General features: G+C 39.1%; 1 protein-coding gene across 3 annotated transcripts in view; it reads right to left on the bottom strand.

The window, feature by feature from the left end:
• Positions 1-292: 292 nt before the first annotated feature.
• Positions 293-17,600, bottom strand: part of TEAD2 (TEA domain transcription factor 2) — an 84,061-nt gene continuing 66,753 nt past the window's right edge. For 2 of the 3 annotated variants that reach the window (XM_075839873.1, XM_075839874.1), the window contains exons 5-13: positions 17,027-17,038; positions 12,724-12,858; positions 10,558-10,616; positions 10,061-10,125; positions 6,845-6,972; positions 6,535-6,708; positions 5,780-5,920; positions 5,241-5,393; positions 293-3,555 (exon numbers count right to left, since the gene is read on the bottom strand). In XM_075839873.1, the coding sequence (XP_075695988.1) occupies positions 3,442-3,555; positions 5,241-5,393; positions 5,780-5,920; positions 6,535-6,708; positions 6,845-6,972; positions 10,061-10,125; positions 10,558-10,616; positions 12,724-12,858; positions 17,027-17,038 (981 nt within the window). In that variant the 3' untranslated portion in view covers positions 293-3,441. The remainder of the gene's footprint in view (positions 3,556-5,240; positions 5,394-5,779; positions 5,921-6,534; positions 6,709-6,844; positions 6,973-10,060; positions 10,126-10,557; positions 10,617-12,723; positions 12,859-17,026; positions 17,039-17,600) is intronic. The other variant, XM_075839875.1, reaches the window with a different exon arrangement.

Below are 17,600 nucleotides of genomic sequence, written 5' to 3'. Positions count from 1 at the left end.
CACTTCGATTTAACAAAAGCAGAGCACAAAATATTTTTTATTAAAGGGGTTGTATGAGATCAGAAAAACATGGCTGCTTCCTTCCAGAAACAGTGCCACTGTTGTCCATAGGCTGTGTAAAGTATTAAAGCTTGGCTCGATTTTAGTTAAATGGAGCTCAGCTACAATACCACACATGGTCAATGGACAAGAGTGGTACTGTTTCATAAGGAAAGAAGTCTCATACAATCCCTTTTACATAGAAAATGAAATAATAAAATCAGATACTGGGAAATAAAACCAACAGCATATGCTTTTTTGTAAAATAATTTTATATACTAAGAAAGTTTTGTTCACAATACAAACATAGGCATACATTAGAGTCCAACATTTTCTTTTCTCCTGTGTACAATGGTTTTCCTCAAAAATTTGAGTAAATAAAGGATGATTTTTGAAAATTCATCTGTACGTCAAGTGATGAAGGAAAAAAATAATTATGTCAAATGGGGTCACCAAACACCTTCTTCCTGTCATCCTGTTACCACTCATGAATTTCTGTCGCTACTTGTCAATAAATAGGTTTAAACTTGTATAGGATAGGACCTTCAATGAATTCTACAGTCCCACCATGGCAGCAGAACTGTGCTTAAAACTTTGTTCCCTCAAACATCTATTATGAATGTAAAATCCATGGAATTGAAACAACCCACTGCAGAGGTGCGCCTCGTCAGTGCGGTGCCCAAATCTTCACCAAACCAATCATATCATAGACAATGATTATTTCTCAATGTGCGACACACTATGGGAAACCAGTAACAGCGATAACCATGTATTTTGGTGAATAAGCTACAAATATGCATGTAAGGTTTTCCAGGACCAGTCAAAACTTAAGATACTTGAGGTAGGTTATGTTCCAATAGAAGAAGTTGGTTTTCTTGGCACTCAAAACTTTATGTTGGCAAAAATTAGGACGATCCACTGAAGAACTACTGAAAACCACAACAAGAAGTCCCCCAAGGTTTCTGAGTACTGCACTTGGCTACACAACAGAGTGCAATTCAATTCAAATATCTTAAATTTAGACACATGACACATTTTATACTCAGTATATATTGTAATTACAGTATATAACAGTGAACACCACAATATATTTAGTTATTGGTTTCCCCTTAATGTTTAAGGAGAAGATGCTTAGGGTACACATAGGTTTAACTTTTAGCAATAGATGAAACAAATGTTTAGGAAGAATGTAGCCAAGTGATACAACACAGACGAGCCAAGTCGTTGGGACAATCTATTTTTTGCTTACTGATAAAACGAGAAGCTTGGTTAATTTCATGGTTAACCCTGCCCAATGTTGTAGTATGTCAAGCATCTATCAGTTTCCACATACATGTCCAGATTCCCCGTTAACTTTCTCATAAGTCAAATATATTCCTTCCTGTAAACTTCCCGCTTAGTTTAAACAAAATAAATATGGGGATTCTTAAGGCAAAACCATGACCTATTCAAGAAGAATCAATGGCACAGGATGAAAATCAACTCCATTTCACAACTGTATACAATGGTTGTAAGTGCACATCTCAACACATGAAGTTCTCGAGCAATGCACTCATCGATCCAAACTCTGACGGCTTCGATTTGGTTTCAACCAAACCTCACTGCTAAGAACATTAAATAGTGCCCACGAAATGTTAAAAAAACACAAAAAACAAGGACTGAACAGATGATCAGTAGATACGCATAGTAGGTATATCTTTGGTTTAACCAATTTGCTGCATGGTGTCTTCACATCGTCTTTCAGCGTACTGCCAACAGCGAAATAATTGAAGACCTAAAGCTGTTCATATCTTTTCTTACTTTCTGGGAACAATTCTTATGCCCATGCAGTAGTGGCATACACGAGTACATTCAATTAGGTTGCAAGGACCATTTTGAGGTCTCTTAAGCTCCAATAAACAGTCTCTTGGACCATTTAATGCCCCATATTTTTTCTTTTTTTTCTATGGAGTTATGAAGTACTCAGAACTGCCCACTCACCATTCCATCACTAGCAAATATTAGAAACACCAATCTTATCCATACAATTCAACTTATTGCTCTGTACAAGACGACATTCACCATTAAAATACTGATCCACCTGACATTCTGGGCTTCTTTGAGAGTGCTGCGAGGGATATGCTGGATGTGGGTTGCCAGTTAAGTACATTTTGTCTTTTTCATGGCACAAGTAAAATCCACTTAGGGAAAAAGTTGTCTTTTCAATACAAAATATATATATATATATTTTTTTTTCTCATTTTTGTTTTAGGCACTGAATTTGTGACACCAGTGTGAAAGTCACTATACATTTCTTTCTATACTTTTCATTAGTCCATCTGGTCGATACAAAACATCTTCAGTAATTCGTCTTCATGGCAGGCAAGTCTCTCCTTTATTTTCGGGCTTATGTGCCACAATGACACTTATGGGAATCCCCTAATTTTTACACATACTTGAAAATAAAAGCAGAACTTTAATTGGTCTTTCACTTCTCCTCAACAAGACATTACCAGGCCCAGATGTCAACGCTTAATCCTTGGCTATTCATTGAAAAATAGACATGTTCTTGGCAAGTAGAACTGCTTAAGTCACATTATATACCACCTTCTGACTTCCATTTTACTTCACAAGTCCATGATGGAACTTAAATACACTCACACGGAAGGCCGGATGGTGCACTAAACCTCCCACACAGTAGAATTTGCTTTCCGGTACTCCCTGATATGTTAAATATGACATTTTAGTCTTAGTAGCTGGCCACACAACACAAAGTTGAACAGTGAACCAGATTAAAATACTGTGCAAGCCTACTATTAACAAAGATTTTTTTTTTTTTTAGTGGGCTAAAGAAATGGTGGCTATAGCTACAATGTTTCGACCACAGAAAGTGCAGGAGTTACATTTCAGTGGGGTCAAAAAAGCTGGGTTAAAAAAAAAATAAAAATAAGTGAGAGAAGGAGCATTTATACAAGTCTCCAATCCCACTCAGTCTTCCACACCTTACTCATAAATTGGTGCCGTACCGTGAACTTATGCACTTGGCAGCAACACAATGTAAAAAATAAAAATAACATTAAAGATTTAACAAAAACACCTTATGACAGCTGCGGCTTATACATGGTTTCCCCGGTTTGGAAACTGTTTCACACACAAACATATATTTATATTTATATATATAGATATTTATATATATTCCTTTTGGCTCAAAACATAACACAGAAGGTTCTGTAAGGGTGAGGTCTTTGTGGTTTTGTGGCCCTTCCCCCTCATGTCCATGCATCCACTTAAGGGTCCCATACCCATTTTCTAAAAAGTCTCCTTTCCCAGGAAGTTTGAGAGGTTTGAGGAGAATACGAGATGCCATCAACACTGACAGCCAAGTCCTACATGGCTGAGTCATGGGGAAGGGTTCTTTACGTCTCAGTCTTTAACCAGCCTATAAATGTGATGCTGAGCGCCATGTTCACTGGTGGACACTTCAAAAACGTAAGCTATGCAGAGTAGAAGTTCTTGGGTGTCCCGATTTGTAACCACCTAAAAAAAAATGAAAAAAAAAAATTATTTGCAAAGGTCACAATTCACCAACATTGAGATATTAATTCAATACATTATTAGAGTTATAATTAGTTCTAGAGGAAAGGGGTGTTAAATGGTTCTTGGTTACAAACAATTCCCTCAAAAATAGTCTATGGTTATGAACAATGATGTCATTATGGTATATGTAACTTATTGCACGAATTATCTTTTTTTTATTTACTGTATATAGATCCTATGATGTAATAACATATGTATCACATGACATTAGTGGAAATGTGCTGGGTCAAGGTATTGCTTTTGGACCAGGGTTTAGGAGCTTGAAGTTATCAATTAGTAGCCATGCTTTATAGCTCTACTTTATTCAGGATTGACAATTACAATTTCTCAAATAAATGATTAAAGAGGTTGTCCGATAGAAAACCCATTTTCGCATATCCTATAAGAAATGTTATATGGGGGTCCATCATTCAGGATCCTCATCTATAAGCTAGAAGGGAAAGCAGCTATAAAGAGCATTGTCAATGCATTACAGCCCATTGATTTCAGTGGGAACCGTGTAATGCTTTTCCTGGTTTCGCCACATATCTCAGCTGATTGCTGGGGGTCTATACAGTGTAACACCGTGTAATCAGATTAGTATTGGGGACCCTGGTAACAAAAAGGTATTGTTTAATGCAGATGGCCCCTTTAGGATGACGTCATCATCAAGGTTTTTTTTCCTCCTTCTAAATAATGATCAATCCATTGCATATCAGAGAAGTTAAAAAGATTCTAGGACAGGTGTCGCGAAAAAAATTTTTTTTATATCAATTTGCTTTTAGTGTGTTATTAAAATAAATTTTATTTATTTGTGTTCTTTTTTTTTACTTTTACTTCTCTATGGGGGCTGCCATTTTTTTTTTCATCTCTGTATGTGTCGATTAACGACACATACAGAGATGGAATACGGCACATACTTCCCCATAGAGAATGCGAACGGGAGCCGTTCCATTCACTATAATGTACGCCGTCTGTGTGGGAACGGTGCATGCACCGCTCCCACACAGTCCAAAAGGAAGGTCTTCGGCCGAGCGACATCCGGCGCCATTTTCATGTGGATTGGAAGCCGCGGCTGGACAGTAAGATGACTACTTCTGGTCGCGGCTTCCGGACATATGTTCAGAAGCAAGTACTAGGAGCGGAGGGAGCAAACGGAGCGGAGGGAGCGGCGGCAGCGGTGGCGGCAGAAGCAGGTAAGTTATGTTTGTGTATGTTCGTGTTTTACTGTGTGATTACCACTGTATGTAAGCCTACTACACTGTGCATCCGCTCAAAAAATGGCGGCACACAGTGTAGGAGGTTTGAACATTCAACCCCCTCCTTTCTCCTGGCACTAGCCAGGATAAAGGAGGGGGATTGTTTGAGCACACTAGAGCGAGTGTGTCTTCTCCAATTTTGCAGCATAAAGCAATGAGGTTGCTTTACCACATGCCAATGCTGCAATTTTGGGAATTGCTCCCTCTAGTGACCAGCACATGGAAATGTTATAAATTAGAATCTAATTTATAATATTTCCTGACTTGTGAAAACATTAAAAAAATTAGAACAATGTGTAATCATGTATATACTAACTGTTTAACTAAAAAAAAAATATTGAATTTTATAGCGACACATTCCCTTTAACGTACTGTCCCCCATTTTACCTGTAGTATAGTGAAGTTTTCTAACACACTATTCATCATGTATTTTTCAGGAAGCTGCTTCAATTTGTGGATAAAGTTAATGAGATATTCACACATAGGTGAACGATGGATGCGATAAAGGAAACGTCCGTTTTCAAACCGGGCATACTCTGTCTGTAGACCAAAGAAAATAAATATGTCATAAAGTATTCAAGATGGTTCACTGGTAGACATTGATATGAAAACGTAGTAATAAGTCATTAACACACCATATTACTAATAGGACGCCCGTTACTACTAACTCTGCTTAGTAATACATGTTTCTTGGGGACTTCGAATCGGCTCATTTGGGGGCACGGACGCACTCAGTTGTGTTACAACCTTTGGATTTAGTGTCATTATGTTCTATTACAGTTCCTTTTTTAAATATTGGGGGGCGAACATGTCTCAGCCTTGTATTACTAGTTTTAATCTCTCATAAACATGTGCACCCCATGTAAAGATGCAGCAAACTTTTGTGCTTAATACAGAGAATATGTACAGAAATTAACAATACACACCTCTACTTTCTCTACCACCTGTTTCCCGAAGGAGCACACTTTGGAGGAACAGGTGATGGTCATATTCTCAGGGCTCTCATACTGGCTGCTGACACCATAGAAGACACCTGGCTCATCCTGAATGCTGGTATTGAGGTCAGCCTGTCCAAAAACAAACACCGTGTCAAACAGGATATATAATATAATAATATAGAACATTGTTTTTGTAAAAATGTGAACATTAAAACCAAAACTCAACTGTCCAACAAAGATCTGCCCATCACACCTAAATTGTGTTTCCAAAACTATTTAAAAAATATTTTATTAATTTCACGAGGGTCCACGCAAGAGCCCCTACAATATTACAGAACTGTAGGAACTCCATGTGCTGCTGTAAGCTGCCTCGTGAGGAACTGTATATCTCCTTTGCTTCCAGGATAAATTACCTCTGTAATACGACATGCATTGGGAAATGCCACAATGTTTAGTTTTTTTTCTCACGGATTCTGAGTAAATCTGTGTGAAAAAAAAAACCTCTCTGTGCCTCTTGTATGAAGGTATAGTATTGAAACATAGGTTTCTATGTCTATTTTGTAAAACATGCATCCATTATAAGGCCTCGTGTATGGGCTCAAAGTCAGTATTTGAGACACAAGTTTTACTTCACACAACTCTAATTTTTAATCAACCAACATCAAAACTTGTCATAAAGAACATTGCAAACAGTCCTAAGAACAAAAATATGGCTATAATAACAAATAACCTGACAATCTTACCCAGAACTTGACCAAAAAGAAGGCATTGGGTGGACCTTTCTCATAGAGTTCTTTGAGTCCTCCCTTTTTTTCCGGGAACTTGTCATAGATTTGACGTACATCCACAGACTCCAATAACGAATCGCTATAGGAGGGGTGTGACTGGCTGATATGTACATACAGATGCTTGTTATACTGTTGGGAGAGTTCAGGGATACAAAAAGCAGTTAGTACAAGTCACTATTATAAACGAGTACACAGCAGGCCAAAGTATAAATCTGTAATATTAATGCTCTATCCACCATCAGCTTTGCCTCTGACTTGTACTTACCGCATCGGGTTCCCCTTGTTGTTCCATAAAAGCCATGAATTCAACGAGGCGCAGTTTTGGTGTTCCAATAGAGCGGCCTTGCCATGGGGGCCCTGTTGGAGAGAGACTGGCAGGACTTGCATTGTAGCCTAAAAGAAATGAAAATAAATTAAAACAAATCCAACAGTACACACCCCAAAAATTATACCTAAAGGTGCACTTGTGTCTACAATACAATAGGTTGGGCTCATGACTACACTATGGTTATCACCATATAAGAATTTTGACTTCGATACCGATACTTTGTGTAGTATTGAGATTCTCAATACCAAAACGATACTTTGCCAACAATAAAAAAAACACAAAAGTATAAAATCTTTCCAATTTCTGATGTCAAGCACATGGTGTTATTCATTTTGAACCTCCAAGTTCCACACCTTAATAGTAATTAACCTCATCATGTACCTCACAGTCATAATGGGCAACATTGGGTTAATGTGTGAAATACATGATGGGGTTAATTACTATTAATAAAGACATGGAGGTTCAAAATGTATAACACCTCGTGCCTCAGATTAATAAGTGACACCATCATTTCCCTCACACAATGACAATATTGAGGTTAACCCCTAAGGACACGACCAAGTTTGGCCTTGAGGACAGAACAATTTTTGGATTATTTTCTTCTTTCTATCCTGGCACTCATAACTTTTTTTTTGCTAGACGTAGATGTATGAAACAGTTTTTTGCGGTATGAGTTGTACTTTATGTACTGTAGGTGTCATTTTTTGGTGCATTTACTATTTATAAACTTTTATTTTGGCAAAAATGCAGAAAAAAAGCATACACCGGTCATCATTAATGTTGCTAGGATTTTGTTTGTTATGGTCGTTATGATACCAAATATGTGTATATTATTTTATGTTTTACGACTTCTATTTTAATAAAGTTTATTCATTCTAAAAATGTGCAGTTGTATGTATGTTTTTTACAGATTTTTTTAACTTAACATTACATTTTTTTTAAATAAATTTTACTTTTTTGGGTTGTTTTTTTTTTATCCCATAGAGGGATTTTTCATTCTGATTTTAATTTTTTTACTTAAAAAATATCTATATGCCAGTACATTAGCCTTACTGATAGTACACAAGCAGTTATTAGGACATACCTAAGCATGTCCTAACAACAGGAAATATAGTCAGACAGCCCTGGGGTCCTTTAAGGGACCCTGGAAAGTCTGTCCATATAAGATATGTCCCTCGATCGTGTCGCAGGGATTCTCTGTGATTCAATCCAAGGGGGTCCACTTTGATCGCGGCATTCAAGGGGTTAACAGCGGAGTTATCTTTGATCTCCGTCGTTTGAGCGGTGCAGCGCCTGTGTATTACAGCCGTTGCACCTCTCCTGATCTGTTGATGTGACGCCGCCGGCGCCGTACTTATAAGCGGCAGTGCCGGCACTGCAGACAGAGAACATGTTTGGCGCGATGCAGTGCGCACACCATGTTCTCTGCAATACTAGTGACTAAATTCATGTATTACAATACTAAGCTGTGCGGCTGCAAAACTTAGTATTGAAATACATTAATTCACGGTAGTGAACCGTTTGCGGGTGGACAGTATCGAAACACAACCTATATTTTGGTGCACTGTGCAAACCTAGACTACACTTTTCCAAGTCATTGATGATTTTAACGAAAAATACATAATCATCACTTGGCATGCCAAGAGAAAGATTATGTTTACTACAGCCTGTAGTCTGCAGATGGATTTGCACAGCAGTAGTAGGTTTGCTCAATGGAACTCTATACTTTAAAGTTGTCCTAGCGTGCATCAATCTAAATAACTGTAATGGCAACCTATGATAGGGGGGTAAATAAGCCATAGGGGAAGAAAAAGGGTACATTTAGACATAGTGGAGTTTTTGTGTTACATGTAGATTTTTCTGTGGATTTACCATAAACTTTCCTTTAGGAAAATCTCTGGTGGGAATCTGCAGTAGAATGAGATCCGCTATGTGTGGATTGAGTTTAAAAACCCAAGCAACATTTATTTTACTGTAACTTCTCCTATTTGGGTATGTGCACACGAGAAGTGGCTTTTACGTCTGAAAAGACAGACTGTTTTCAGGAGAAAACAGCTGCGTCGTTTCAGACGTAAAAGCTCCTCCTCGCATTATGCAAGGTGTCTTCGACGCCCGTAATCTTGAGCTGCTCTTCATTGACTTCAATGAAAAACGGCCCAAATTACGTTTCAAAGAAGTGTCCTGCACTTCTTTGATGAGGCAGTCATTTTACGCGTCGTCGTTTGACAGCTGTCAAACGACGACGCGTAAATTACTGGTCGTCGGCACAGTACGTCGGCAAACCCATTCAAATGAATGGGCAGATGTTTGCCGACGTATTGTAGCCGTATTTTCAGGCGTAAATCGAGGCATAATACGCAACGTTTATGCCTGAAAATAGGTCGTGTGAACCCAGCCTTTCTGAACATGGCCTTTTTATGCAGTTTGGTTTTCATAATCACCTGATTTTCACCACAAAATAATGGGGTGATGGGTAATTAGTGATATTTACAGAAGAACCGAAAATGCAACCAGACAGAAAAGCAAAGATAATTTAGATTTCAGGCCCAAGCTACATAGAGATCCTTGCTACCCATGCAATCTAACATGGTACAATGCTTAAAGAGGTTGCATGAGATTAGGAGAAGGATGTTTCTTTTTCCAGAAATAGCGCCACTCTTGTCAATGGCCTGTGTCTGGTATTACAACGTCAAGTGAATGGGGATGAGCTGAAACATTAGATACAGCTAACATACAAGGGTGGGGCTATTTCTGGGAAAATATCTCATACCTCTTTAGCATTATTATGGTACAGTAAGTCACAAAATGCGAGCCATTCAATTTTCCACAACAAAAGTTGTGAAAAGTTTAGGCCGACTTAAATTTTTGCCCATGTGTGATAGTCAAATTCCATAAAAATGAGAAAAAATACAACTATATAGAAGTCAAGTCACATGTATGCAGATGCATATGACTTTGTGAAAGACCATGGCCAAATATAGTGCGACCATAGGTGCCATGTTCCGGGGCCTGGGTGTTTGTGAAAATATACAAAGGAAGAAAATAGAGAATGTCAAAGCAAACAAACAAAAAACACCTATATAATAAAATAATAAGATAACTGAAAGTAATACATAGAAAACATAAAAATAAGCATATGAAACTCATTTGTACCTGGTACAGGAGGAGGGGGGGCAGGAGGCTGCAGGGGATATGGAGGCTGGGAAAACGGCTTAACACTAAAGAAAATAATACAAATGATAAAATAAACATGAGTGTATGAAGAAGGTGGAAACCAATTCACCTTTGACTCCTTTCTCCATGAAGCAGTTTATGTGAAAGAAAGAAAAAAACGAGTGAACACGAGATAATAGAAAGGTAGCCTAGCGACACGACTGCTTTTAGACGAAATTCAAGTGAAATATGGTGATCAGTTATATAACAATGCTATAAAAGTTACTAGATGTGTTCATAAAAGGGCTCCAAGGACACATTATTTCTCCAACTCAGGAGGAACATGATGGTGGTGGAGGGGGCAGCAAAGGAAAAGCCGACAGATTTGCAACTTGACTTCATGTACAATGTCCTTGGTTGAGAGAAGGTAAAGACGTAGCAAAAAGATTTAGAAAGAGAGTGACACAACATTCAGAGAGGAGATGATGAACACTTACTCCTGTGTTGGCCGGGGCTGGCCAGCTCCTCCAGGCCAGAACTGGAAAAAGTCTGTAGACTGGAAAATATAAACAATACAAAGAAAATTAAAATCTATATACAATTCCCATCTGATACAGATACATTCACATCTACAGACTTTGAACATCTGCATGGAGTTTGCATGTTGTCCATACACCATCCATGGGGCAAAGTCTGAACTGTACCTTGGGCACGACCCTACCTGACTACAAGCAACTTTTTGGTAGATATAAAGTCCATCTTTGCATTCCCACTCTCAAATTTGGGGATTAGTGGAAAGCCATCAGTAACAGGCTGGGGTTCCTTGGGCCCACCAGAAGAAATGATTCTGAGAGTAAACTTTGATGTTATCACTGCACACATAGGAAATATAATCAATGAGGTAAAATGGGTTAATTGTGTATCAATCCATAAAAAGTAGACGGCAGTGGCAAGTGATTGCCTCCAAAGTCAGCTCCAAATGGGATTGTCTTATTATATCAAAGCCTGGGCCTACCGGAGGATCTCCTGGTACTCAGGTTGACCAGGCTGTCATTGGGGGGGTCATTAAATTTTTGCCTCAGGCAAAAATAAAAGGTTGCAAACATCTCTGTCTCCCTGTCCTTGTGTGTTTCCTCCAGGTATTCCAGTTTCCTCCCACACATCAAAAACATATGGATAGGTGAACAGATATACAATGAAATTGGGGGCACGTCCATGGATAAGGACACAGGGAAAAATGTAAGTGATTTAAAGTTGGGTAAAGAGCTACCAAATATGATGAGGAGAGGAAATACGTTTCTTAGATGCAGGAATTGATATTTAGATTTGGAAGCTACAGCCATAATGCACACTGAGGTATTAATGACAAAAAAAATAACATGAAAGGAAATGCTTAAGCATAAAAGCAAAAATACACACATATACATACACATACATGCAGCAGAACACATTTTTACATTCAACCATGTAGCTGACCCCTGCTCACTAGAGGAAGTGCTACATTTCTCATGTAATGCCTAGAATACAGTTTTTACATAAATTCCCTGGATTGGAATTCCTTACTTTTAGTCAGCAGGACTACGTTCGGAAAAACGTAGCCAACCTCGGACGTGAAAAATTGCTGTTTTTCACATCCAAGGTGCATCCGCGTTGCACCCGTTATCACGCATCCCCCATAAACTAGAGATTCTATGGAGGGATGCTTGAAGCTGAAAAAAATAGGACAACATGTTCTATCTTTTCACGGACCCTTCACACGCTCTGTTGAAACTACGGTCGTGTGAACGGCCCAATTGAAGTACATGAGTACATATACAGTACGCTCGTCTGAATGAGCACTAAGGCTGGCTATCCTTTTTAGACAGCTGTCGGCCAGTTGATAGTTTGGCTATTCCTCTTGACTCCCTTATCCACTTGCACGCTCGGCTCGGTCAACCGTGCATGCATTCCCTGCTCTGGCAGGGGCTTATCTCCTTGCAGACAAAAAGATCGGGCATGTTGGAATCCAATATGCTTGATCCTTCTCTTCCCCGACATCTGCCGTCGGGTGGAAGTCGGGACACCACCATACACATTAAATGGTCGGCCGGTCCCGCCAAAATCGGTGAGTTTGACAGACATATATCTAATGTGTATAGCCACCTTAACACTGTATCTTTCATCTCAACCATAAAACCACAATTGTTTCATCAGTCTGTAAGATAGCCGTAGTGTTTGCAGGACAAGCTACTCATAACTGGGTCCAACACCAAAGTCCACCCAGTCACATCAAAAAGCAGGATTTCAAGACGGCGGCTCAATGACTTATTTTCAATACACAATAACAACCAATCAGATTACAGCTTTCATAAAACATTGAGAGCTGAAATCTGATCGTTAACTACGGGTACTTGTCCTTTGCACCAGTTTTCTTACGTATTCTCGAATAAGTCTCATGTATGGAAACTCGTTGCCAACAGTAACCTCAGTTCAGCTTTTATTTTCTAACCTACACTATAAGAAGATGGATTAGTTGCTATTGACAACATTAGCAGTATTGTACACATGCCTGGAGCTCCCCTTTAAGAATGCCTGCCTCTCCTCTCCATCTCTCATTGCTCTGGTCACATTGCATCAAGTACTCCAGTAAGACCTGCTGCAAATAAATAGCATATAACACTTACCCCTGCAGTGGGTGGGAATGGGGTCTGTGATATACTGGGTACCCCCAGTTTATTCTGAATGGCCGTCGCAGATATAAGTTGTGCTGAAGACATTGCTGCCATACTCTGCAGAGCTTTATCTTTTGCTACCTGATCCTGCAACATGAGCACAAAACAGCATAAACTACACGATAACAACCTCTGCATATCCAATACAGATCAATAAAAAAAACAACAATACATGACATACACATTTCTTTTGAGAAAACAAATTCATGTATTTTCGTAACATACAAATGAAATCTTTAATTTTCAAAGCAGATTTTCAGATTGTCATTTCTTTGACTCAAGCTAAGCTGCATTGTAGAATAAGAATGTAGGTAGTCTGAAATCCACCTCCTGTCTCATCAGAGGCTCCTGCTTGCTTTATCCTTACTGCTTTACACTGCAGCTCAGCCTGTTCAGATATACTGCTGTGCACCAGCACACCACAAGTTCGCAATAAAGTCAATGCATTTAAAGAGAATTACCGTAAAAAATACTAAACTAACAGATCCTTTAAAAAATGCTGTTTTAAATACCATTAAATTAACAAATGGTATACTATATCCCTCGCCAAATATCTATCTCCATCCAAAAGCTCAGCTACAGTACCTACAAAGATCCTACAGGGAGACCAGACTTCTGTAATATTGTAGATGAGGGGCACATAGTGGCTTTCAGGGGGATAAAATCAGCAATATCCAAATTATTGACCACAACTGATTCTCCAGGATTTGGTTTATTCTAGTGGGGTTTTTTAAAAAAAATCAAATTTTCTAGTGTAATGTCCTCATTTCTTATTACAAAATGTTCCTTCAATCGCAAGACAACGTTTTTCATGTGTAGGTAAACAATAGAATGGCTTTAATACAGAATAAAAAATATTTTGCTGGTCTGAGCACAATTTATCTTTAAGAGTGTTAGGCCATATTCAGATGTCGCGAATTTCACACATAAACAATGCGACAACATCTTTTTAGATCTGAAGCATGCCCACTCTGTCGCAGAAATTCTGCAATGCAAAGGGTAAAATCGACAATGGAAAATCTCTGCGTCTGGACATACCCTTAGTAGGTCCACTTCAGAAAATTTGTCGTCAAATTCACGGCAGATTTACTGCTTGATCTCACCATTTGCATCCCAGAGAGTGAAATCCGAAGTGAAAATCTGCACCATTACTAGTAGCATGCTCTGATTTCCACGCAGATTTTTTTGCAATATGTGTGGATGGGGTTTTCACAAACCCCATCCACATGAACTGGACTCTAAACTGCCACGCATTTGTGGTGTGGTTTCCGCATCGCAAAACCACTGTAATTTCACCACGTGTGAACTTAGCCTCAACTGATCACAACTGTTGGAAACCCCCAGCAATTAGCTGTAATTTGCATTAGAATTTGGCATCAAGTGTTAAATTTTTCCACAGCGCCACCACATTAAAAATGAAGCATAAGGCCCCATGCACACGGCCGTAATTTTGATCCGCAAGTACCGACCGTAATTGCGGATCAAAGTATGGACCCATTCATTTCTATTGCCCATGAACACCTTCCCGTATATTAACGAGAAGTTGTCCGGGCCATAAAATGGCTCCGCAAAAAATAGGACATGTCCTATTTTTTGATTTTACGGACCGTGTTCCCATACTTTATAATGGGTGCACGGCCTGCAAATGCGGGTCACTATCCGTGGCCGGCCGTAGCCATAATCATGTGCGCAGGGGGCCTTACATAGTTCCCATTGAAATCAATAGGCTGTCCAATGCATAGATATGCCAGGTCCTTCAGAGAGTGCTCATTGTAGCTGATCACTGCTTTCACTATTAGACGAGGGTCCTGAACTAGGGCCCCCCTCTATTAACTCAGAATTCCCAAATAAGGTATTTGGAAATGGGGACTAAACCAAAAAAAAAAAAAAGTATTAAACCAATAGCAGATTGTTTATCTGATCAAACAAAAATTTTGCATCTATGGTGACGTTTACTAGACTTTTTGCAGTTTTTCACTACTGATAGTGTTTGAACAGTTAAAGAGAAGAATGTGTATTTTATGAAATATGCGCTTCTAAAGATTTACAAGTTCTTTCTTACTACTACTTTCCTTTCTTATCCTAATAACTCAGTTTTACATCATTCCGTAGGAGTATTCAAGAGTCCCCTTCAGGCAGATGCTTGGGGAACTAATATATTTTAAGCTGACGAGGAAGAAGAGAAAATAAAAAACCCCACAAACCGCCACTACGTAACACCGCCACTAGCCTGTCAGCAAAATATAGATTTATGCATTTAAACGTTTCACCATCCATAATGGAAGATATAGAAAGCATATAACACACAAGAGCAATAGAGATAAACCATAAGTCTCAATATGTCAAAATAACATGGATCTTCCTAAAACAGCACCATCAACCATCCAAACAGAGAAAGCATAAGAGACATAGTCAATTATAGGACCAAAGGCCATAATCAAAACAGGTTACAAGGTTACATCATGGCGGCACACATTACATTTCATATTAAAATAAAAATAGTTGAATAAGTTAATTTAGAAAACAAAGTGGTACATATGATGGTTGAACCATTTGCCAGACCCTCTTAAGGCCCTTTTACATGGGCCAATTATTGGGCAAATAAGCGTATATATGAACAATCGTTCCCGATCATTGCCCTGTAAGCAGGGCAACCATCAGTCGATGAACGAGCAAACGTTCGTTCATCGGCTGATCATATCAGTTATGCAGCATTAAATATTATCATTGTCGGCAGCACATCTCTCTGTGTAAACAGGGAGATGTGCTGCCGACATGATGGATATGTATGGGGACGAGCGATCGGAGTCCAGATCGCTCGCACCCATACGTAACCAAGCATTGCTCCTTGTGAAAGGAGCAATTGAGCACCAATCAACGAGCTGTCTCATTGATCGACGCTCATTTTCACGGCTTATATTGGGCCATGTAATAGAACTCTTAGTTTCTTGATGGGTTTTTGTCCCATACATTTGGTTTATGCGCCGTGAGAGCACTTGGCACAGAGGCCAAACATTTCCATAGGGCTCTATATACCTGACAAATGCCAAAAGAGTGTCCTTGTGGTATATGTTGGTATACTTTTTTTAACTATATAGAGAAGTGTATTTTGCTGCGCTTTCCTATACAGAAGCATCTCGCAAAAAAAATTATACCATATGGTATCTTTTTTTTTTTATAATGGGAGCCTATGGGGATCAGCCCAATCACTATTTACATGGTACACGATCCCAATATTGGCACAAAAAATGTAAACACATCAAAAGAAACAATAGTTTTAGGCATAGACTATTAGCATGAATACTTGTTATCGGTCAAAATAGCCCATTTATCAGTTCTACTTTGTCAGCCTTGGAGCTGTTGAAGCCATGGTCTGTGCCAGCTAGATGTTACATCCAACAGAAGTGCAATATTACAATCCTAACCTTTCACTTACTGCCAAGCCCAAAACTTGTCACTACTGTTCTACTAGTGTTCATAGAAATCGTAGACAAGTTGTGTAGGATGGAAGCTGCAGTTCTCTAAGGCTGGGTTCACACTGAGTTTTTTTTACTAGTCTGACGCGGAAACCGCGTCAGAAAACGCACCAAAAAACGTCTGAAAATGCCTCCAATTGATTTCAATGGGAGGCAGAGGCGGAAAATTTTCCTCCTGCAAAAAACTCTGTGTGAACCCAGCCTAAAGGAAGCCATAGGCTTCAGGTGATTGTGGTCTTCTCTGCTCAATGTCAACAAGTCTTTAACACTATAACTCCAGTCCACTGATTTCCAGGAAAACAATCATTTAAGCCGCCCAAATAGTCAAAAGCCACAGCATTCTGTCTGTTTCCCTCCACTGGACTCCAAAGAGATAAACCCTGACTTAAGTTTTTTCAAAAACATCTTTCAAGCTAAAGAGTTTTTGGCATCAGAGAACCCAACTAATGACTATGGGTAACTTTAAGAAAGCACAACTTCCCTGCATATCCTTTCAAGGACACCAGCATTGCAGCAGTGAAAGAAGTGGTAAGTGGCATAGATTGTACCCCTTTCAACAGACCATAGAAAGTCCATTGAGTATTTGACACATGATAGAATAAACTAATAAAGTCTCCACAATAAGCCTACAAATTTAGGATTCCCTCAATGGTTTATACAAAGAGTCAGTCCTACACTTTTTTCCATACGTTTATCACATGACCTAGACAACCTTTTCAACATTGACTAAACAAATGGAAAGATTAAGAGGTTATTATATTTTAAAAACACCAACTTACCATGTTCATAGCCTGGACACAAAGAGATTGTCATCCAGAGCGGAGAACAGGAAAGTTGCAATCCACAAGGAGGCATGAGGGGGCAAGTGGTATTGGATGGTATGGAGAAGGGTAGGGGCAAAGGGAAGGGATATACAAAGAGGGAGAAACAGTAGGAAGAGGGAGGAAAGGTGAATCAAACAATAATACATGTGATTCAATGAACAACTGGATGGATTACAATTGTTGAGAATGCATGATCATGTGGGGAGTCAACAGGCAGTGACCAGGTGGTTATGGAAAGAAGGAAAGAGTTTTATTCGTGTCACTTATTAAAAGGAGGGAAATACGCAGCAAGGTGGAAATGTCAGATGGAGTAAATGTTATAATTATTTAGTTTTGGATGAATCGCAATATTTGACATATAAACAGGCAAAAAGTGTTAATACATGAGGGTGATGCCAACCGGCCATTAACAAACTTAGGAGTGATGCTTGTTGGTGCCACATGGAGATTACAATTCAAGACAATGCCAAGCAAAGCAAGACAGGGCTCCAAGACGGCACAGACAAGCAAATAAGAAATTGTACTAGCA

Source organism: Rhinoderma darwinii, chromosome 10, assembly GCF_050947455.1.
Source record: "Rhinoderma darwinii isolate aRhiDar2 chromosome 10, aRhiDar2.hap1, whole genome shotgun sequence".
NCBI lineage: Eukaryota > Metazoa > Chordata > Amphibia > Anura > Rhinodermatidae > Rhinoderma > Rhinoderma darwinii.
Note: the sequence above shows the minus strand (reverse complement) of the source record. Positions and strands in the feature narration are given on the sequence as shown.